This window comes from Eptesicus fuscus, chromosome 4 (genome assembly GCF_027574615.1).
Source record: "Eptesicus fuscus isolate TK198812 chromosome 4, DD_ASM_mEF_20220401, whole genome shotgun sequence".
NCBI classification, from domain to species: Eukaryota; Metazoa; Chordata; class Mammalia; order Chiroptera; family Vespertilionidae; genus Eptesicus; species Eptesicus fuscus.
Genome location: NC_072476.1, coordinates 68,844,404 through 68,869,250, shown reverse-complemented (window position 1 = coordinate 68,869,250; position 24,847 = coordinate 68,844,404). Strand labels below are relative to the sequence as shown.

Here is a 24,847-nt window from a genome sequence, read left to right as displayed (position 1 = left end):
CATAAATTGGAAAGGGGAAGTTTCTTGGCATTTCTTTTTCAGAAATTCATTAAAGAGTTGGAAGCTTTTATTAAAGTGTACAAAATACACTTTAAAGACATAAGTTTTCAAAGGGGATTTGACCAAGGTAAAGGTAATGAACATGGGAGGCATGGGAAATAGTACAGCAATGGGCATTGTGCAAACTGAGAAAGAAAAAAAAATAGTGATAATAGAAATCACATCAGAAACAAGACAAAACAGTTCCAGAAAGCAAAAACACACACTCTGTCCCTTCCTCCTCTCTCAGGCCTTTGCCTCTCCTTTCTCCTGTACTTTATTCTGCATTTTTGTGCATGTGTATTTCTCTTTACACATCTTCAACCTCTCCCCCTGTTCCCGCAATCTATATACACGCTCAAAGCTTTTCTATTTTAAAATCTAAAGTGTTAGGTCATGTTCTATTGTTAATCCTAAAACAGCTACACATGCCACCACACACTTCAACTACTCTCAGCAACCCTCGAACTCCAGAAGTGCATTACAGCAGCCTTCTTAATTTCACTTTCACCATTCCACTGAAACTGCTCTCCCAAGACCACCGCATTCGCCTTACTTCCCGATTCAGAAACAGCTTTGGGTCTGTTTACTTACACTTACTACAGAATTTAATCTTTCCTTCTAATGCCTTTCCTGGTTCCCATACATTTTTCTCTCCTGATTACCTTCCTTCCTCTCCAATTATTTTCCTTTGAGGATCCTCTTCATCCATCCACACTAACATGTTGACTTTCCCCAGGGTTCCAACCCCAGACCCTGCTCTTACTTGTTACATGGGCAGTTTCAGTATGGTCAATGCTGATCATTCTCAATCCAATTAGGGACCTGTCTCAGAGCCACAGGCCCAGATCTCTGACCTTGTATAGGGCATCTCTATCGGAATTTCTCACAGGAACCTCAAAATTTAGCCTCTCCCAGTTAAATCGTGGTCTTTTCTAAACCCCGTTCCTCTCTCTCTATATTCCTCACTCAGTCGGCATCACTGTTCATCCCACCATCCAAATCTAGAACCTGAGAACCTCCTCCTTCACCTCTAACGATTGTACTCAGCGTTCACTATCTGGGATCCATCACCTAATCACCTTTCAACTAGACAATTACATTGCCTGTAAACTAGAATCTACCTTTGTTCGCAACCCTCTTAATCCATCTCTATGTTGATGCCAAGTGAGTGTCTAAAAGTATAAATCTAATCGTGTTATGTACCTTGTTTAAAATATTTGAGCTTTATTCCAAAACCCTTGATGTACTCCTGGACTTTGTAATCTTGCTCCTGCCTTTGTCTCTAGCCTTATGTTCTATCACTTCATAGTAGTGCACCTACAATTCAACTGGTCCAAGCTACCTGTCATTCCTTGAATGCATGATCATCTCTTTGAAGACCTCATACTAACTATTCCTCTACCAAAATACCCTTCATTCATCAGCTTTCAGTTCAACTCAGATCCACTTTCTCCATTCAGGCTTTTCTAGTTCTCCCTAGCTAACGTGGGTATTCCTCCTGCACTGCTATTATAAGCAGCACATATCTCACTTACAATGCTATTGACTGTATTTCAGAGCTGCACCTCCAGATAGTTAAGACCAAAAAAGCTAAAGTCTGACAGAAGCAAAAGGCCAAAGGATTCAGTGAGTTACTATCAACCATCTACAGTATGAGACTAGGTTAAATTCATGAGAAAGGGAGTAAAAGGGAAATAGGTGCAAAAATAGAATTAATCCTATAAATGGGAAACCTCACTTTGTTAGCCCGCTTATCCAATAGGGACAGATGTCTAAATGGTTTCATATGCCACTTTGTAGACCTAGTTGGAAACATTCAAAAGGCAAGGGTGTCAACAGGTGAAGAGACTCAATTACATTCAACAAACAGTTAAGTATTTACATTCTAGATCTAGGAATTATAAACAGGTATTATATAAAATGAAAAGTGGACTTTTATAATATTATATATTACAAGACATTGGTCTCATGACCCAGGAAAGCAGCACAATGATAGTGCTTAACTGCAATGAACCGTTGTTCCAAATACAGGAACAGCTCTGAACCAAAGGCCTGCACCTGTTCCTGCCACACACACACGAGACAAACAAGGGAAACCCACAACCACAACTGACCAAGTGCGGTTCCATTCACTACGGAACTTCTAGTAAGGCATGTTTTCAGGAGAGAGGTGAAAAAGGTGATGGCATTTAATAACGTGCCAAGGAAACCATGTGCAGAGCACTAGAAGAGATCTTTAGTTTCTTCTTTTAAATACGCTGCCGAGAGATGAGCATATAAGATACTGAACAGGAAATGCTTCTAATTGAAGAAATGAAAAAAAAAGGAAGAAAAAAAAAAAAAAAGCCTAGCTGGTTCATGCAGATACCTGCAGTACCTACTGATTGCTATTGCAGAAAAGTCATATCTAAGTATACAGGTGCTACAATGAAATCTGTAAGTTCCAATATCAACTGGGCCTTCAATACAGCCTGACAACCTTTCTGTGTGTTCCTGGTCAGTTCTTTATCTCTGAGTCTATATGGAATTATCTTAATTTCTTTTTTACTATCCTTCCCTCTCCTCAAAACTCACCATCACCACCACCACCATTAGTATTTCAGCTTTAAATGAGATCATGAGGGTGGGGTCCTCATGATGGAATTAGGGCCATTATTAAAAGAGATATCAGATAGCTAGATAGCTAGCACCAACGTGTTCCCATGCCCCTCTATAGTACATGAGAACACATAAGAAGGCAGCCATCTACAAGCCAGGAAGAGATTTCTCACCAGAAACAAACCATACTAGCAGCTTGATCTTGGACGTCTAGCCTCCAGAATTGTGAGAAAATAAACTTCAGTTGTTTAAGCCATCCAGTTTATGGTATTTTATTACGGCAGCCCAAGCTGACTTATACTGAATCATACATAGAGTTGGAGATTCCACATACTGGTCCCAATTCCAGCTTGGTTCAATAGGAATATCTTTAAGTTAAGTAACACTAATGCTGGTTTTGAGTTTGGTGTGTTTTTTTAAACACTATCTTTCAGAAATAATTATAGAAAATGAAAAAGAATAAAAGAGAAGCCTGGAATCCTAAACAGCTTTAGTGTCGGCATCCTGAAATGTATGGTCACTCTGGTAAAAATGAAATAAAGATACTTACCACCACCAAGAATGTAAGAATCCTGGTGGCTCCCCCAACGTGATGTTTTTTTCCCATCTTATCTAAAATGAATAAAAGAGACATTAAATACTTTTCAATTAACACTTTCCGCACACCTATTACAAAGCAGGATTTTTCCATTTAAAATATTAAGGTAATATATAAGATTTTAATAATTTTCATATTATTCTTTACTCAAGTTTTACAAGTACTCATTTTATGTATTAATTTGTTGACTGCATAGTCTGTGAAAGAAGATGCCACCATTATTTTTCCTGAATTTGTTCCCCATCGTGCCAGAATTCCAGAAGGTATTTCAGGATCTTAAGGTACTTCAGCATGTTAAGGCACATCAAAACCAAAGGTATTACCAATATGAAAATCAGTTATCACCACTAACCCAGAAATTTGCAAGAGACTGGGCTTAATATGTACAGACTCTAAATTATGCCTTAAGGATTGAATTTTTTAGTAAAAAGGCATATGTCTTTCCCTAAAATAAGAGTTTTTACAAAAATGCTGATATTATCTTTCCAATTGCTTATACTCAGATAAGTCTAAGTCCACTATAATAAAAATTTAAAACTATGGCAATAAATCCCCCCAAAATTAAAAGTCCTAAATATTGTTTACAAATTAAATTTAGAAATTGGAAAGCAGGACGGGTATTTATACATGGCTTTTCTAGGCACTGGATATCAGTAAACACAAAAGGTAAAAATCTTTGCATTCAGAGAGTTTACACTTTAGTGAAGAAGACAGACCATAAACAAAGAACCCTTCCCCCCAAAAAAATTGTACTTATATTAGAAGTAGAAGGTGACAAATGTTACGAAAGAAAACAAAGTAGTGAAGGGAGGATAGAGAGAGCAGGAAAACAGTAAGAAGTGACTTATAATTTTTAAAAGTTGATCCAAACTCAAACACAATCTTATATATTTGCCTTAGTTTTTTTAGTTTAAATAAATAAAAATTATTTAACAACACCCCAATTAAAAAAAATATGTCCATAGGCTCTTAATGTTAGTAGGAAGTAAACAACTATAATTATACATTCAAGAATTCCTTTCTACCACCTACTATGGAAGATATTAAGACTTCTTATAGCAAAGGAATTTTTTTAAAAAGTTTTAGAATAGGAACTCAAAAGGGGGCCCTAAATGTAAAAAAAAAAAAAAAAAAAAATGGGGGGAGGGGATGGGGAAGGAAAATAACTCTCTAAGGAAGAGATGGAAAAACTTAAAAGCAATTAAAATAATTGAAACTGGCTGCATTTATTAGAGTTCCAAAGAATGCAAAATGTAAACCGATGGGAACCTTAAAGTACGCTAATAATTTCCTCTCAAAAACACAAAGAGAAAATTTCTAAAGATTAGAAAATTATACATGTGATAGCCATTTTTAAAAAAGAGCTAAAAGGAGAAATTCTAGGAATTCATGAACTTGAGTTTATAAAGACTAAATAAGAATGAATCAGAATGTTATAGTCAATGTAAGCCAGATCCTTTCATTTTCCTAAGTAGTAATAAATAATTTTTATATTTATGCTACTTTTTATCTGATAATTTCCACTGATCCATAATACATCTCCTTGGTTCATGAAAAAATAAGAAATAGTACTTAATGAGTCTTATGAGGAGCACAACTCTGATGGACTACTAAAGTTGTAATTTAATCAAAAGCCCGTATCTCATCTTTCACTTTTTTCTCTAACCATTTTTTCACCAGTTGGTGTCTTCTTGAAAAGGTATAATAATGGACCTTACAGATGTGCCCCAAACACTAATATTCCTAATCCCTCGAATCATCCTAATCACATAAACAACAAGCTTTACAAAGTAGCATCTTTACATTTCATCTCAGTTCATCTTTACTTTACATATTATGACTGTTAAAGTAGACAGTACTATCCTCAGTTATAAGGAGAACGTGAGGTGACTTATGGAAGAGTTAAGGTGGCATGACTAAGAGAATCTAAGCCCTACTACAACACATCTCCCTCTTGCACTTACACAATGCCCACAGTCAATCACCAGCTTCTCCGGGACATAAAGCACTCTAGGAAAATACCTATATGATTTAGGTTTGATGTGGTCTTTCATCAGAGAAAGTCTAAAGGGAATGCATTTGTATTTTAAACAGTATTGCATCTTACTATTCCTTAGAGAAACTCAAAATGCTTCACATACATCATGTTTTCATCCTCATAATATTCTTCACTATATAGTGAGTGAAGTTCATCTTTCTCACTTTGAATTGCAAAGCTGTGGCAGAAGCAGCTAAAACTTTGGTCCATCATATTAAATTTAACACAAAAATTATCCTTTTATAGTTAAGGAATAAACAATAAATGCTTTGGGAATTTCCAAAGGAGAGGATTCTACATAGGAATATGTTTCCATAGTGAATGGGTTTCATTTGTTTGTTTCTCTGTTTGTTTTTGGTTTCTAAACTAATTAATACTCAAGGTATTACTTATTTAGAGAAAGCATGAAATCATAGGAACACAGAACCCTGATCTATAGAAAACCAAAGCACATTCATTGAGTGAGCACGGTTAGAAAAAAACTGAAAAACATTCACCAAAAGTGAATATAAATCAATTTTGATACATACTACACAACAGTGTGAAATCATTAAGAAGAATAAAATATATAGAAAAAGGATCATGCTATATTGTTTTTCAAGTTGGAAGTTTGGAAGGTTGGAGAAAAACATACATAGTATAAAATTTTTTCTGTTTAAAAAAAGTGTGCATATATATGAGTGCATTGGGTGTATTCATATTAAAAAAATCATATCAAACTTATAACTACGATTTCTAGAAAAGAATAAAGGGCTTTCACTTTAAAATCATATTCATCTATATAGTTCAATTTTTTTAGCTAAGATGCATTAACGTGGATAGGGTTGAGGAATGGCCAGAAAATACCTCTAACTATCAATAGTCATTTTAGAAACTATTCTGCTATTTATGAAGAGGCATTGTCTGTTGTACTGAGTTTCATGGGCTTCAGGCTTATTTAAGTGTTTGAGTGGCAGCTATCAATTTCTCTCAAATCCCAGCCTCAAAGTATCCTAGGGCTTTTTAATTTTATTTTATTTAATCATCCACTTCTCTTCCTTCCATATTTGCCCAGCTAAAAGCTGTATTCTCCTGTAACTTGCAGGTAAATCTCTAAGCCCATTCCCACTGCCATATTCTGATTTGAAGGTCTCATCTCTGATTAAGCTATGTCTTTATCATATGATCTAGTCTTTTTAGTATTTCTATATAAATGCAAAACCAAACACTGAATCATCTGGGCAGAGGTAAGACATGCCATGTGTTTTATAAATAATAATTACAAATTACAAATGTATATACTATCTGATATAGCAATTCTTCTTCTAGTAATTTGTCCTATATATATGGTCATTTGTGTAAATACACACACACACACACACACACACACACAGTATCTGTAATTGCAAAAGACTGGAAATAACCTAAATGTTCATAAGTAGAGGGCTGGTGAAATACATCATGGCACATTTCATAGAATAATACCCTATAACCACAAAAAGACAATTATGAAGTTTCACAAACCAACATAAAATGACTGAAATCTAACAAGTGAAACAAAAATCAAAGCACAGAACAGTGTTTAAAATAAACTAACATTCATGTAAACAAAGAAAAAATGATAATCATACAGGGGCACACACATGAGCATATACACACACATCTCCTTAACTTTTCATCATCACTTGCTTTCAGCAAGGTACACTGGTCACTTACCTATTACCTCTCAGCCCCACACCCACCCTTCTCTACTCCATTCTACACTGGTGCTGGGATTCTGAAAATTACATTTCCTGGGCTTCTTGCCAGCTGGTTTCCTGTTAGTTTCTGCCATCAGGAGACACTTGCAGGGGATCAAAAGGCAGGAGGAAGAAGAGAAGCTTCCTGCCCCTGGCTCCCCAAATGAAGCAGCTGCTGGCTGTAGCAGCAGCAACAGCGGCCGGGGTGGGCACTTCTGGAGGTCAGCAGCACCTTTCTGGAGGTTCTGGTCTTGTCAATGTGGGACCTCCCTAGACCCCTTCCAACAGCATCGCCAATAGCACAGCAGCAGGTTTGAAACACACAGGACCCAAATTCTCAGAGTATTCCTAAGTCCTTTCATATTTTTGAGAACAAAAAAATTAATACCATAAAAGGATAAAGCTAGTTGCTATATTAAGAGCCTGTATACCTATGTATACATTTGTTCCTAGACAAAATTCCTGAGACTTAATTTAGATATAACCTGCTGTTCCCACCAATTTTCTAAAAACTTGCATGTATAGAAGTATGGGTGCATCTATACACTAAACTAAATGTGTAAAAAAACAATTTTTTTTGCACTTTAATTCAAAAAAATTAAAATAAATAGATATATAACAGGAAGAAAAATCTGTCTCTACTCTGAAGCAAGTAGTCTAAAACTGTGCTGTTTAACATGGTACTCAGTGACCACGATGTGGCTTTTTAAATTTAAAATTAAATTAATTGACTATTCCTCAATTGCAGTAGCCACTTTTCAAATGCTCAATAGTCACATATGACTAGTAGAAAACTTACTAGACAGCACAGATTAGAGATCATTTCCATAATCACATAAATTTGTATTATTGAATAGTGCTGTTTTACTTTAGAAGGAAGTAAAAGTCCTCTTAAAGAGAAGTACCTTTTATTGGAAAAGCTCCTTGATAAATTCTTTCAATTTTTGTTTTTATTTTTTGGCCCAGAGAGGCAGAAGTCCCCTAGGAATGGTTTGAAAGTAGAGAACAAATAGTTAATATTTTACATACTAAAATAACAAGAATTTAGGAGATTGCTAATTGACTCTCAGGAAGAAGTTGGGGAGGGGGGTGTGGGAGGATTCAGGAAAGGAGAAAATGGGAGAGGTTCTGAAGAGCCAACAAGATGGAAGGCAAACAAGAGCTAGTGAAAAAGTCCCTGTGGCAAGGAGACCAAAGAACTTAAAGATAATTATGTCTAATATTTTAGTTAATGTTGCTGTCTGTACTGTACAATGCTTAATATTCAATTTTCTTCCAACCTTCAGTAAGAATCTTTTATACACAAGAGCAATGAGTTAGTGGAGCTTTGAGGCTGTAAGGAAATAGAAAACTTCAGGCAAAGAAAAGTTATCGGCCATAAGAAGGAGAGGCAGTGGGGAAGTAATACTTAGTAGGAGCAAGAAATTATAGCAAGAGAACCCAAAGCCCCTCCCCCTGGCAAGGCCCCAAAACACTAGAGAGGACTTGAGACAACCCTTAATAGTAGGGATTAGAGCTGGAGCCATGTTGATAGAAGAGGTAACCCCAGAAGGTAGGAGGAATGTGGGCTGTCCAAATGACAGACACTTGGACCACACACAAAAAAACTACACTAGATAGAAAAGAATTGGCCAAGAATTTAAAAAAATAACACCGTGAAAACTTAGTACATGCTAGGCCCTTCTAAGCACTTTATATATGTATACTAACTCATTAAACCTCAGCACAACTTTTAAACTGTTATTATGATTATCTTTTTTTTAAAATATATTTTTATTGATTTCAGAGAGGAGGGGAGAGGGAGAGAGAAATAGAAACATCAGTGATGAGAGAGAATCATCGATCAGCTGCCTCCTGCACTCCCTACAATGGGGACTGAGCCCATAATCCGGGCATGTGCCCTGACCCGGGAATTGAACCATGACCTCCTGGTTCATAGGTAGACACTCAACCACTGAGCCATGCTGGCTGGGCTCAAAGCCTTCTAATTAATAATTTAATAAGATAAAGACATACTAAACTTCTGCTTTGATTTAAATTAACTTTGAAATCAAAGTTTTATTACAATGAATGTATTCCATCTATGGTAAAACAATTGACTTCTTATATGCTGTGAGCAAACTTCTCAAATTCCTTAATTGCAAAGAGGCCCTAATCGTTCATATTTACTAATTAATTAGATACAAGATTGCGGGGCTATGAGTGTTTGTTTACTTGTGCGTTTGTTTGGAAAACAAGTGAATCTCAAGAAGACTATACCTCAGATGGGGCACTCTAAAGGGGTTGCGTGTTGTGTCCCTGATCTGGTGGGGGACAAACTGTGAGATCACTAGAGACAACATGATTTTGAGCAGTACTGTCCTACAGAAATATAAACATGAGCCACAAATGGGAGCTGTATATGTAATTTTAAATTTTCTACTAACCATATTAAAAAAGAAGGGTAAAATAAACTTTAATAACAAATTTTTTATTTTACCCGATATATCCAAAATATTACCATCAGTGTAGGATCAAAATTTTTTTAATTATTGATATTTTATTTTCTTTTGTTCACACTTATGCACTTCTTAATTGGATTAGTCCTGTTTCAAGAGATCAAAAAGGCATATATGGCTAGTGGCTACCATGCTAGACAGTGCAGACACTAGGGGAAACTGGAGGCTTTGACACTGACATAGACCGAGGTTTGAATTCTAGTTCCACAACACACTAAGCTGTGTGACCATGAGCCAGTTATATAAACGCTTTAGTCCCTGTTTGTTCTCACTAGTAAAACAGGAATAATATCATTTACTTTGCAAATTTCTCATAAGAATCAGAGATAATATATATAAAGTGCCTTGCACATAAAAAAAAAACACACACAAAAAACTAAATACTCAACCTCATCCTATATAATAGAGAGATAATATGCAAATAGACTATTAGGCCCTCACAAGAGGGCTGCCTACGAACAGGCTGGCAGGGGGGTTAGTGAGGGACGACCAAATGACTGAACAAGCAGGCTGCGTGGGGCAACCAGGCCAGCAGGGGGGGCAGTTGGGGGTGACCAGGCCGGCAGGGGCGTGGGAGGAGGGCAGTTAGGGGCGACCAGGCCGGCAGGGGGGCAGTTAGGGGCGATTAGGCAGGCAGGCAGGCAGGCAGGCAGGTGAGCGATTAGGAGTCAGTGGCCTGGGGATCGGGCCTAAACCAGCAGTCGGACATCCCTCAAGGGGTCCCAGATTGGAGAGGGTGCAGGCTGGGCTGAGGGGACCACCCCTCCGTGCACAAATTTCATGCACCGGGCCTCTAATCATTATATAAACTGAAAAGGAAAAGTACCATTGCAAGAAAACTCAAATTCAATGTTTAAAAAAATGTGGAGAGAAATAGAAAGAGAAACAAGAACTTGAAATAATATTATCAAATGTTTTCTAACTGAAATCCATACAAAATTAAAACAAACAAAAAACATATTTTTAAAATTGTGAATAATGCCAAAATAAAATATTGCTAGAACTAGAGACATGGTGGTGTTTGCCTTATTTTTGAAAGCAAATTTGCTTTCTTGATCATTTTTGCCAAGGCTAATATTAGTTTCCATTTCTAAGGCAGAAAATGGCTGGACAATTGAATAGGTTATTGGTATGGAAATGGCATTTGGGGATACTAAAACTGTTTACAAATAATCTACAAAGACTACATTATCCATACTGATAACTGCACACTCATTATATAATACATAAGGATTAATTTCTTTCAAATAACTGTTACAGTGCATTTTTCACTTGTTTACATAAGTTATCAAAATACAGGCAGAAAACATATAAAACATACCTCTGATAAAAATGTTTGGGCCGATTTCTGAGCTCCTACATGGAGCAGATATTCATATACGTAGAGTGCTAACCTGGAAAATGAATAAAATATTTATTGAGAAAAGGAATATTTAAAATTAATTCTTTAAATAATTACAGGCCTTTATATTACAAAAATATTTTACACACTTAATAGTGACACAAATCTTCCCATATCCTTTCAATGGGAGCTTAGATATTATATGTTCAGAAAGAACTTAAACTAATTAAAGTAGCACACAAAGAAAAAGACAAATACATCCTTTCTTGGCAAGAAATGTCTAAATATAAATTTGTGTCTCGTATCATCTCACCATAACCTCATCCCCTTTGTTATACCTTATATAATTAATAATTTATAACCAAACATTAATAATCATTATAACTTGTTTTAAGATTTAGTTATAATCTTTCATTTGTAAAATAAATGAATTAACTCATTGGACCTTTCCAACAACTTTATGTCCTTCCATTTTTTTGGTGCGTGTAATGTAAACTTCAGCTGTTTGCACATCCATATGCCAAAACAGGTGTTGAATGTCCATTTTAATACCTGTTCTGCAACCTTCCTTTATTCTTTAGTTTTGATTTTTAAACCAGTAATATTTTACTTTATAAGGCATTCAAATGAACAGCAAACCACAGTATTAAGTAAACTTTAAAGATATCAGATCATATTAAGCATTTGGGTGCTTATCGTTTAAAAGTTAACTCAAAATTACATATAAATTTATCACTCAAATACAGAATATTAAGTATGCAGTATATATAGTACTCTCATTATCTTGTGGATTCAGAATTTTTAAGCTACACCATGTGGCTCAATTTCAGTTGAGCTGTTAACAAAATATTATTCATAAACCCAAATTAGTCTGAGGCAGTATTTCTAATGATATTTTGGACCAGTGCCCAGATAGCTCACAACAGTTCAGTTTCTGCTACACTATGTTTACCAATATTGAGCCAGGTTTACAGTAAACAAAACAATGTAACAATGACCACAATTCTGTACAGCAACACCACTTCTCTTGCCAAGTGAATTTTTGATTGTTAAAGATTGATAGCACATGCAGAAATGAGTATTTTCTTCATTATCATAAAAACATATCATGTATTTGTCAAAAAAAGAGAAAACCTGTGCAAATCTAGTTGCTCTGTCCATCGATTCTTTCCCCATTCCAAAACTGCCAAACACTCAAAATGAGAATTATACTAAGCAGCATAAGGGAGTAGACATCTGTTGAAGTTACTCGTAGATGAAAAGCATGTTATTGACAGTGGATATGTATCTAATTTACTGGTAGAAACATCTCCTAACTTCAAGTTGAATTTCACTTCCTAGATCTATGCTTCTCAACTCTTTCTCTACCCTAACACATGAGGACTGTATCATGCTCTTTTTGGTAGCAGTATCTCCCTGTGGAGGTGCGGCTCATCCCTAGAGTATTTCATATGGGGTACAAAAATTGGAATATTCCTGTAGTTTCAAACAAACAAAAACAAACAAATCCTAGTGGTGATTCTTAAGCACACATATCCCACACACCCTGTCCCTCCATTAACCACTTCCAACCATATCACATCAGTCATTGACCATGATGGCAAATTTCATCTCAGAAAGCATATTATTTAGGATTTTTTTTCCCCCCATAGAGACTGTGAAGCCTCATAATTGCCTGTTAGTGTCAGCATCACCCTACTGCCTACCTAAGAAGAAACAGAGCCTCAGGTGATTCCTTGTGGCTTATAAAATCTTGGACCTAGAGCCAAACCAGTGGTGCAGGCTAGACCAGATTTCCAGGCCTGACTCAAAGTCTGAACAACAAGGATGCTCCCCCCAGCTTGAAGAAGTTGGAAGTGAGAGGCAGAGAGTGAAACGGAGGCACCGTGGTGGGCCTGCCAGGGAGAAAACAGCCAGAGCATACTTGTTGCTGTGTCCTCGCAATACACATCTTTCCTTAAAGGTAAGCAAATCTTCCTTGTAATATCTTCTTTGTACTATTAAACTGGCTCATATGTTTCTTCTTTGTTTCCCCCCAATTAATTAGGTAACAGAAAGGATACCTCTTTACTAGTAGAATTAAAAGGAACAATCCCCACTCTTTCTCTATGGGTCTAGGACAGTGATTCTAAAAAATGTATTGGTAGGACACAGAATCATTGGGAAAAGGGGGTTTCAAACTACATAACTGGATATTCTGAAGCATCTTCCAACGGGTGTAGCTGTCCTCCTACCCTTAGAATCTATAGCAGCACATCGTTACCAACAGGGTGATGAAGTGGGATAGGACTGAGAAAATCTATCTAGAATGCCACCGCATATGTCCATGTTCTGCAACCTCCCTTGAACAAAACTGATGTTTCCCAGGAAGTCACGACCTATGCTCCAGAAAGAGTGGCAGGGAACACTGCATGAGTGAACAATTAATTAAACTCGACTGCCACTATGACTCCTTAATACATCACCAGGAAATTGACAATATTTTAACAATCGCCTGTGCGCATAGGAGTCTCCAAATCTCTTTAGCCCTATCCTCTCTACCAAGCTCCAAATCTGCTTTTCCAAACTACTGTTTGAAGTAACTAACAAGGTATTTCTCTCTTAAATTGACCATGTCCAAAGTTAAATTTGCCTTCTTTATCTGTGTACAGTACCTATGCTCACCTTGAATGAAACACGATCTGGGTCTGTTTCTCCATTTTTAAAATGGGAAGAATACTACTTGAGTATTGTTGAAACTACTAGCACAATAAATAGAAACAACTATTATTATAATTTCAGCTAATTCCCCCACATCCAGTAATATATACCAAGTCATATACTGGATTCTAATGCCACAATCTCTCCCACATTGGCCATTCCTTTCTATTCCCACTTCCTGCTCCTGAGGAACCACTAAGAGCCACAGCAATGGCAGGAGGACTATTTGCTCAGCTTCAGATACAGACACTGCATATTTCCCATTAGCTCCCGACAAGAGAGGTACTAGGGCCCAAAATAAGAATCTCCAGAAGGTTTGGGGGGGGAGGGGAAGCCTTGCAATAAAAGATACTGTTTGAACAAAATGATTCCAAGGGAGTGGGGAGTGATACTTGCCCATCCATGAGGTAAATAAATCACAGCATTGTCCCTTACCTAGTGACATGAGATCACCAAACACGAGAAGACAACATTTTATTTAGATCCAATTTCTATTGAACAGTAAAAATTTAAAGATAAATATTACAAATACAAATATGTAAACTATGTATACTTTTGAGTTAACATTTCCTTTTTAGCATCCTTTAAGAAATTTAAGGGGCAAACATGTGTACCTCCTTCAGAAGCCTGGGGGCAGCTCTGCTTACAGCACTTATTACCAATCATAAAGGTAGCCCTGTGTATCAAGTAAACGATAAAACTTTGCCACTCACACTACTTAAAAATCTAAGATATTTAGCTAGAAAAGAATTAAACCTCTGATATGTTACCTGCAAACTCTTTTTCCCAACTTTTTTTGTTGTTGGACTTAATTTTGGTCAGGGTTTTCAATTTTTTTGGGGGGTGGGGTGGGGTGGGTTTGGTGGTGAGGGAGAGACATTTAGGCATTTTTGATATTTAAATATAGAAATAACTAATATGAAAAAAATTCTAAACCCTTATAGATAAATAGGCAGAGACAATAACAAACATCATAACTAATTTTAAAATGTGGAAACTGTTAAATATAACTAGGAATCAAAGGAATATATATTAAAGCAGCTATGCGATTTAAATTCTCACCTTAATACATAAAATGTAAGGAAATGGATATGCAAATACTGTTGATTGCAATAAATTGGTATAATTCTTTACAAACCAATTTGGCAATAACTTATACATCAATAACTTTTTAAATTATATTTTTATTGATTTCAGAGATGAAGGGAGAAAGAGAGATAGTAACATCAATAATGAGAGAAAATCATTGATTGGCTGCCTCCTGCACGCCCCCTACTGGGGATCTAGCCCACAACCTGTAATCGAACCTGGGGACCCTTCACACACAGGCTGATGCTCTATCCACTGAGCCAAACCAGTGGATTAGAGCATCAGCCTGTGGACTGATTTTGGATACATCAACATTTCGGGTTCCATCCCCCAGTCAGAATATATACAAGAAGCAACCAATATGCCCAGCTAGCATGGCTCAGTGGTTAAGCATTGACCTATGAACCAGGAGGTCGCAGTTCAATTCCCCGTCAGGGCACATCTCCAGGTTGTGGGTTTGATCCCCAGTGTGGGGCGTGCAGGAGGCAGCCAATCAGTGATTCTCTCTCATCATTGACATTTCTATCTCTCTTTCCCTCTTCCTTCCTCTCTGAAATCAATAAAAATATATTTTAAAAAGAAAAAGGATTCAAATAAATATAAAGCCCACCAACTAATGAATCGCCATTTGTAATTTTAAAACTCTAATTCACTATGTGTTAATTCACTATATGTGCAAAAGTGCAGGGAAGACAAGGTAGGATAACTTCAAAATCTGCTGTTCCTAATTTCTCTTGAAATTAATCTACTCTAATGCACCTTAACGCTCTTGTTTCTTTCTGTATCTACAGCACCTAAAATAATAAGTACCCAATACATATTTTTTAATAAATGAATGACTCTCTGAGATAAAGCATAAAGCACTTATAAATCCTTTGGTGTCATCCAACCAAGGCATCAAAAGGAGAAGCATAAGATATCCCCTTTAGATAAACTATTTAAGCATTAGCATCCTCTCAGTATCTTTAAGATTCAGCATCTCACAAAAAAACTATACTGTTTAACATGCATGCTACCAAAACAATTCCTTCACACTGATTCTTAATCCCTATATATAAAGGGTGATTAAAAAAATAACCTAGTCCATTTAGTTGTGGGTGATATATTTTTGTTGTTTTAGTTATTTTTAACAAAACAAATTCTCAAAAGATACTAACCTTACTTTCACCTTTTTATTTCCTTGCAAGGTGAGTGAATAGATAATAAAAAGATGGTAAAGGGCTAGAAGAGGGGTCTTTTAAAAACTCTGTATAGCCAAAACCGGTTTGGCTCAGTGGATAGAGCGTCGGCCTGCGGACTCAGAGGTCCCAGGTTCGATTCCGGTCAAGGGCATGTACCTTGGTTGCGGGCACATCCCCTGTAGGGGGTGTGCAGGAGGCAGCTGATCGATGTTTCTCTCTCATCGATGTTTCTAACTCTCTATCCCTCTCTCTTCCTCTCTGTAAAAAATCAATAAAATATATTATAAAAAAAACCACACAAAAAAACTCTGTATAGCTGCTGCCAATTAGCACTGGTGAGTAGCTTGTATCCAAAATCCTGCATCCAAAATCCATGCCCGCCCCCCCCATCTTCTGTCTTTAAATCCCAATATCAGTGACCAGAGAAGCCTCAGCTCTTTAAGAGTCCTGTTGGATCTAAAAAAAAAAAAAATCTCTTTTATTCCTGAGCCACTCACTGTATAATTCCAGTGTTGCCCAACGACACATGTCAGTGTCCAAATGTGACTCCTCAGTTATAAAATGCCAATAGTTTGCTGGATCACAGCTAGCTAACAAGTAGCAAAGAGCACTTGGCAGCCACGGAGAGGCCGCTCCTGGGACTATCAGTAGTTATTAGTAGTGAAACTAGAGCAGCCTGATCAAATTTTCAGCAGAGCGCACACCCTGGTGCTAAGGAGGTGTGGAAATTAGAAATCTGTTTCTAACGTTGTCTTTTTAAAGTTCTTTGTCATGAACAGTGAAGTTACAAACCAAATTAGCAGTATAAAAAAGTGTCTGTGCAACCATGAAATAATACTAATACCCAGGCTTTGTTTTAAAAATATATATTTTGTTGATTTTTTTTACAGAGAGGAAGGGAGAGGGACAGAGAGTTAGAAACATCGATGAGAGAGAAACATTGATCAGCTGCCTCCTGCACACTCCCTACTTGGTATGTGTCCACAACCAAGGTACATGCCCTTGACCAGAATCGAACCTGGGACCCTTGAGCTGCGGATCCGCAGGCCGACACTCTACCCACTGAGTCAAACCAGTTAGGGCCCCAGTCTTTGTTTTAAACACACTTAAAACATTCCTTTTTTGTATAGTCTCAACATCAGTTTGAGAGAAAAAGATACCTGGAAAATATACAGATAGTGTAGATACTAAACCGTTAAATGTTCCAGGGCAGGGATAATTGCATCAGATAAGACAAAGATAAGAAGAAAAACTTTTTAACAATTAGATGAGTAGTGGGTCATAAAAAATACTACTTGGCTGGTGTTTCATTGAGGTCCTTATTATAGGTAAGTTATGCTAGGAGTATGAATTTGGAATGAAATGATTTGGTGTGCTTAGAAAAAGAAACATTTGCCTTATATAGACAAGCAGTCCACAATTAAAATGACTACAATCAATTTTGGGGAATTAAAAAGGGCTAAAATATAAAAGTGAAAATGAATAAAAGACTAATTCATCAACAGTTGGTAGAAATTTGGTTATTCATAGAATTAGTTAAAATTTCCATCCAATCTGTTAGCTAAGCTACAGGCACTCGAAATACAGTACTGGTTATACTTGACAAAGCTACTTACTCCACTTCAATCACCTTGAACACTATACTTTATACTCAGGCTCCCATTTGCCTATGAAATTGACATACACAATTTAAGTCATGCTTTATTATTCAGCATTAAAAGGAAGTGTTATCAAGCCATGAAAAGACGTGGAGGATCCTTAAGTAAATAGTACTAAGGGAAAGAAGCCAATCTGGAAAGACTGTATGATTCTAACAACACGACATTCTGTAAATGACAAAACTATGGAGACAGGAAAAGGATCAGTGGTTGCCAGGCATGGGGGGTAGTTTGGGAAGAATGAATAGGTGGAGCACAGAGAGTTTTAGGGCAGTAAAAGTATTCTGTCTGATACTACAATGATGAATACATGCCGTTATACATTTATCTAAACCCATAGAATGTACAACAGAAGAGTGAACACTAATATAAGCAACAGACTTGGAGTGAAAATAATGTGAAAATGTAGGCTCACTAATTTGTAATAAATATACCACTCTGGTATGGCGTGTGAACAATGGAGGAACATATGCATGTGTAGGGCAGGGGGTATATGGAAACGCTCTGTTCCTTCTGCTCAATTTTGCTAAGAATAAGAACCTAAAACTGCTCTTTAAAAATACTTTTTTTTAAAAAAAACATGATGGCAATGGATAATGGAGTTTCTTACTTCCTTCTCTATATTGTCCTATATTTTGCAAATTTTCTATAATCAGGAAAAAATTATTTTAAAATTTAGTCCTGAGTTTGTATCTTCTTCGCCACGCTTATTATAATCCACATGTAACATTTTTAAGTACAGATGAACAGTAATAGTTTAATCTAATAATAAATTATTTCAATATATTATAACCAAGAAAACAAGCTCTTTCCAAATAATGTAAATTACATATCCCAAGAAAATAAGATGAGTAGAAAATGCTTAAAAGCAGTCTAATGTTTTTCTTGATTACCTAGCATAGCAAACACTTATTCAGAACTTCTGACTTTACCGCTCCTGTTTTTCTTAATTCTTCCTGTTAATTCTTTTTCCTAGTCTTTGTACATGCCATTTTGGCATTTATATTTATTCTGCTTCACATCTGCTTTCCTTTCCCACTCATACTGCATTCCCTACTACTTCTTGCACCTTCGTTTTCAATGTTTCCCTTTGTTTGACTTCACCACAGCCATATTCCTATGCTCATCTATCTACAATACTTTTGATGAAATGTGAATACTTTAAATATGAAAATCATGAGAGGCCCAACTAAAGTATTCACATTAATATGCAACATTAAGTGAGGCTGGTGCTTATAATCCATTTTCCACTTTCCCTAGAGCAATTCTGGAATTTCTTCCTCATAAGAAATTCCAGCAATGTCTCTGATCTGTACTCCTTAGGGCACAGGCAAAACAGGGAAGAACTGCTTCAGAAAAACACACCTTGGACACAAGGACCCAGAACTCTTAATGTCATCGAAGGAAGTGAGCACGCGTTTAAAGGAAAACCCCAACTCAGGAAAAACACAGGATAATTCTTTCCCACTGATTTTCACAGGGAATAAATCTATGGTCATCTTTAAAAATCATTATTTGGAACTTTTTTTTAAAGTTCCATATAAAATAATTAGAATCACAGGGTTGTATTTTCCCTCAGGGTTTAATGTATTTCCTAGTGTTAGTTTGAAACATGTAGACATTTACAGCAGTTGATCTTCCAGGCCATTTATTCATCTCTTTATTATACAACTGTTAGACATCTATTTTGTGTAAAGTACTAAGAATCAATGAAACATCATTAACTTAGGACCCATTAATGTGAAATTTGTGGCAATATGGTCAGAGAATGCATCTAGATACTAAGAAAGAGTTCAATAAATTAGTAGTATATACAAAATTCTAAATATCTAATGTCAGAAACAAAAAATACTTTTAACATCCTGAGAAACTTTACAAATCAACACTTATACTCGTCATCATCAATACTTAGCAAGCTCCTGCTATTTTCTAGGTTTTAGACAAAAATAAAATGAAGATACAAATTTTTCCCTCGAGTAATTTTCAGACTTGTTAATGGGACAAAACATGTAATTAAAAGTAAGATCAGGAATAAAAAGTAGCATATGATGGGTATACAAACAATAAAAACATCTACATTTCAGAATAAGGAGAGACCATGGTAAGACTCTTGAGAGACAGGCTTTAACTGACAGAGGAAATAGCACTTAAGCTAGGTATTAAAGGAAATAGGATAAGCAATAAGAAAGGGGGTTTTAAAGGAAAGGATAATGGCATGAAAGAATTATCTACAGGCACACCTCAGAGATATGGCTGGTTTGATTCCAGACCAATGCAATAAAGTGAGTCACATGAATTTTTTTGTTTCTCAATACATATAAAATGTACTTTTACACGATATGATAGTCTAGTAAGTGTGCAATGGCATAATGTCTAAAAAATGTACATACCTTAATTTAAAAATAATTTATTGCTCAAAAATGCTAACCATCATCTTAGTCTTCAGTGAGTCCTAACTTTTTGCTGGTCAGGGTCTTGCCTCAATGTTCATGGCTGCTGACTGATCAGCGTGGAGGTTGCTGAAGGCTGGGATGGCTGTAGCAATTTCTTAAAATAAGACAACAATGAAGTTGGCCACACTGACTTCTCCTCTCATGAATGCTTTCTCTGTAGCATGCAATGCTGTGTGACAGCATTTTACCCATAGTAGGCCTTTCAAAATTGGAGTCAGTTCTCTCAAACCCTGCCATTACTTTATCAAATAGATTTATGTAATAGTCTACATCTTTTGTTGTCATTTCAACAATCTTCACAGTATCTTCACCAAGAGTAGATTCCATCTCGAGAAACCACTTTCTTTGCTCATCCATAAGAAGCAACTCCTCATCCATTAAAGTTTTATCATGAGATGCAGCAATTCAGTCACATCTTCAGGCTCCAGTTCTAATTTTTCCTTCACTGAAATCTTGAACCCTTCAAAGTCATTGGTGAGGATTGGAATCAACTTCTTTCAAACTCCTGTTAATGTTGACATTTTGGCCTGTTCTCATGAATCATGAGTGTTCTTAGTGGCATCTAGAATGGTGAGTCCTTTCCAAAGTTTTTCAATTAACTTGCCCAGATCCATCACAGGAATCACGATCTATAGGTGCTATAAGGCTTTATAGCATGTATTTCTTAAATAATAAGACTTTCAAGTCAAAATTACTTCTTGATCCATGGGCTGAAGAATGGATGTTGCATTAGCTGGCATGAAAACAACATTAATTTCATTGTACATTTCCATCAGAGCTTTTGGGTGACCAGGTGCATTGTCAATGAGCAATAATATTTTTAAAGGAATCTTTTTGTCTGAGCAGTAGGTCTCAATAGTGGGCTGTAAACAGATGTGCTGACATCCAACCTTTGTTTTTCCATTTACAGAGCACACATGTAGAGTAGACTTAGCATAATTCTTAAGAGCCCTAGGATTTTAAGAATGGAAATGAGCATTGGCTTCGATTTAAACCCACCAGCTGCATTACACCCTAACAGGAGACTCAGTCTATCTTTTGAAGCTTTGAAGCCAGGCATTGACCTCCTCTCTAGCTTTGAGAATCCTAGATGGCCTCTTATTTCAATACTAGAGGCCCGGTGCATGAAAATTTGTGCAAGAGTAAGCCTTCCTTTCCCCTGGCTGGTGGCACCGGCTTCCCTCCGGCACCCGGGACCCAGGCTTCCCTCCCCCGGCTGCCAGCAGGCACCCGGGACCTGGGCTGCTTCCTTCCAGCCCAGGCTTCGTCAGGAAGGGCGTCCAGTCCAATTAGCATATTACGCTTTTATTACTATAGATAAGGCTGTTTCATCCACATTGAAAATCTGTTGTATAGTAACCACCTTCAGTAATTATCTTAGCTAGATCTTCTGGATAACTTGCTGCAGCTTTTACATCAGCACTTGCTGTTCCACCTTGCACTTTTAATGTTATGGAGACTGATTCTTTCTCTATGTTATAGAGACAGCTTCTTTCCCTCCTGAACCAACCTCTGCTAATTTCAAACTTTCCCTCTGCAGCATCCTCACCTCTCTCAGCCTTCACAGAATGGAAGAGAGGTGGGGCCTTGCTCTGGATTATGCTTTGGTTGAAGGGAATGTTGTGGTTGGTGATCTATCCAGACCACTACAACTTTCTCCATGTCAGCAATGAGGCTGTTTCACTTTTTACCTTTCATGTGTTCATTGGAGTAGCACTTTTAATTTCCTTCAAGGACTTTTCTTTTGCATTCACTACTGGCTGGTTGGAACAAGAGGCCTAGCTTTCAAGTCTGTCTTGGCCTTTCAACGTGCCTTCCTCACTAAACTTAATCATTTCTAGGAATTAATTTAAAATGAGAGACATGCAAGTCTTCTTTTCACTTGAACACTTAGAAACCACTGTAAGGTTATTAACTGCCCTAATTTCAATATTGTGTTTCAGGGAATAGGGAGGTCCAGGAAAGGGAGAAAGACAGAGGAATGGACAGTTGGTGGAACAGTCAGAACATACACATTTACTGATTAGTAAATTCACTGTCATATGTTGGCGAAGTGCATGGTTCGCCTAAATAGCTACAATAAGAACATCAAAGATCACTGATCACCATCACAAATATAATAATAATGAAAAAGTTTGAAGTATTGTGAGAATGACCAAAATGTGACACAGAGACCTGAAGTGAACAAATGCTCTTGGAAAAATGGTGCCAATGGACTTACTGAATGTAGGGTTGCCACAAACCTTCAACTTGTAAACAACACAACATCTGCAAAGTGCAATGAAGCAAAGCACAATAAAATAAGGTATGTCTGTATATTACATGGACACTGGTGGCCAAAATAAAATTCTCTATGTACCTAAAAACAATAAAATGGTTTCATAGAACAGTCTATATATCAATATGCAATAGAAAGATTTTACTCTATTATTTAAATACTAGAGGCCTGGTGCATGAAAATCATGCACTCAGAGGTGTCCCTTAGCCTGGCCTGCACTCTCTTGCAGTCTGAGAGCCCTTGAGGGATGTCTGACTGAGGGCTTAGGCCCAGCAGTCAGATGTCCTTAGTGCTGCTGAGGAGGTGGGAGAGGCTCCTGCCACTGCCACTGCGCTCGCCAGCCGTGAGCCCGGCTTCTGGCTAAGAGCACTCCCCTTGTGGGAACGCACTGACCACCAGGGTGCAGCTACTGCGTTGAACGTCTGAGCCCTGGTGGTCAGTGCGCATCATAGTGATTGGTCGTTCCGCTGTTTGGTCAATTTGCATATTAGCCTTTTATTATATAGGATAATATAGTAATAATAGCAACTTATATGTATAGTGTCTTATAGCTTATAATATGTTCTTACATTTGAAAGTGTAGTATTATTTAGTAGCCAGGCATTGACCTCCTAGTAGTTTTATTTTATTAAAAACTAGTGGCCCAGTGCAAAAAATTCGTGTACTCGGGAGGGGGGTAGATCCCCCAGCCTGGCCTGTGCCCTGTCACAGTGTGGGAGCCCCGCGATCCATCACCCCAAAGAGGTAGGCCCCACCCACCCATCCGGGGCTCCTCAATGGATTGTCCCAAAAAGCCAGGCTAGAGCTGGGGGAGACATGCACCTGCCTAACCCCCGCCATGGCCCCGCCCCCGTCCCCAACGCTGCAAGGCCCCACCCACCCGCACCTGCTATGCATGCTGCATGCTGAGCGGTCATGACATTACGGTGTCCTGGACAATTTGCATATTCCTCTATTATTACATAGGATGTCTTCACATAGTTCACCTTTAAACCTTTAGACTTATATTAACATAAGCTAAAATAAGCCTTCTTATGTATATTTGTAATTAAAAAAAATGTTCATTAAATGGCATTCCCTATGGTATTTCCTAATTATAATTTAGGTTACCATGAAAAACTTGGAAATACAGAAATTTATTTTGTACCCAAAAACATAAGCAAAAAGCCACAATATTTTTAAATATCATAAAGTAGAATCAATATTTTTCAAATTTAAAGTTATTCTGATTCTTTAGTTTAAAATAAAAATAATGTATTTATATCTAAAATAATTTTTAAATGTAATCAAATCAAATTAGATAAAAGATAAAAACAAATCAGGGGAGGAAAAAAAGGATTAAACACAACATGAACCTCTACTAAGTTAATCTCCAGATAGCCAATTTCTAATCAATTGCATTAAGAAGTATTTAGCACCCATGGCTGCCTAAATCAATGAAAAGAAAGTAAGCTAAAAGATCTTAACTTCTTTAAGTCCAGATGTAAATAATCAAACTAACTCCTTGATTTTAGATAAGCAATCACAGCATAATCATCAAATCCAAAAATAAAACTAAGGAGATAACTAATATTCTCTAGATTCCTAAATTCATATCCCAAAATATTAGGCACTCAGAAATACTGCAGTAAATCTGGTAAGATTAGCTTAAAAATAAATGTAAATCTGTGCTTGAATCAAAAACCTTGTGCAGGATAGACAAATATTATTTAACTAGAGGCCCGATGCATGAAATTTGTGCAAGAGTAGGCCTTCCTTCTCCCAGCTGCCGGCACCAGCTTCCCTCTGGCACCTGGGACCCGGGCTTCCCTCACAGCCCTGGCTTTGTCCGGAAGGACATCTGGTTAATTAGCATATCATGCTTTTATTATTATAGATAACAGCCCCTTTGAAAAGACAGGTTTTGGTTGACTGCAAATTTAATGTAAATTAATAGTGTATTTGACTGTGCTGCCGAAAGAGCTAATTTTATTTTTAGATGAATTAATACAGTATAGAACTTTAAAAGGAGAGGTGATAATCCTAGAAGGATGAGAGGGGAAAAAAGATAAGTCATGAGCAATTGTTGAAAGTATCAGTGATGCATATCCTGCAGAAAGAAAAGCTTCAGATAATAGGTTGTCAGCTTCTAGAGGGACAAAAAAGAGTGGAACTAAGACCAATAAGTTATAGTGATAAGAAGGTAAATTGTAACTCCATAAGCCAAAGATATTTTTTGTAACCATTTCAGCTATTTAAAAGTGTTATGAAACATTTTGGGATTGGGAAATGTGAGTGTCCAATTGGGAAATGTGAGGTTGAAGCTGGGAATACTGCAGGGGCTTTATTCACTGAATAGAAGTTTAGACTATATCACTTTCCCAAGTATAAGGTGGAATAATCCTATTATTACTAAAATATGGCCAAAAGCAACCAGTGTGGACCAATGTTCCAAAATTTCCAAACCAAAAATGTTAGATAGAAACTATACCTTTGGGGAAAAACTGGTCCTACCAATCCAAGATTATTCAACTGACTCCAAGGAAGTTGGTTCCATGGGCAAAATCTGACAAGTAGAGCTTCAATTAGTAAATGGAAAAAGGCACTGTATAATACTATAAAACTCTATCTAAGAACATGCAATTTCTCAATGTATTTACTCTTTCCAAATTCCC

At 36.9% G+C, this 24,847-nt stretch overlaps 1 protein-coding gene across 13 annotated transcripts in view; it reads right to left on the bottom strand.

Moving 5' to 3' along the window:
• Positions 1-24,847, bottom strand: part of SSBP2 (single stranded DNA binding protein 2) — a 221,967-nt gene that overhangs the window by 139,764 nt on the left and 57,356 nt on the right. For 5 of the 13 annotated variants that reach the window (XM_054715106.1, XM_054715107.1, XM_054715109.1 and 2 more), the window contains exons 2-4: positions 24,664-24,738; positions 10,814-10,886; positions 3,191-3,252 (exon numbers count right to left, since the gene is read on the bottom strand). The exons of 1 other annotated variant lie outside the window; for it this stretch is intronic. In XM_054715106.1, the coding sequence (XP_054571081.1) occupies positions 3,191-3,252; positions 10,814-10,886; positions 24,664-24,738 (210 nt within the window). Of the gene's footprint in view, positions 1-3,190; positions 3,253-10,813; positions 10,887-24,663; positions 24,739-24,847 lie in introns of those variants that run through there. 7 more of the 13 variants (XM_008161996.3, XM_008161998.3, XM_054715110.1 and 4 more) reach the window with 2 other exon arrangements.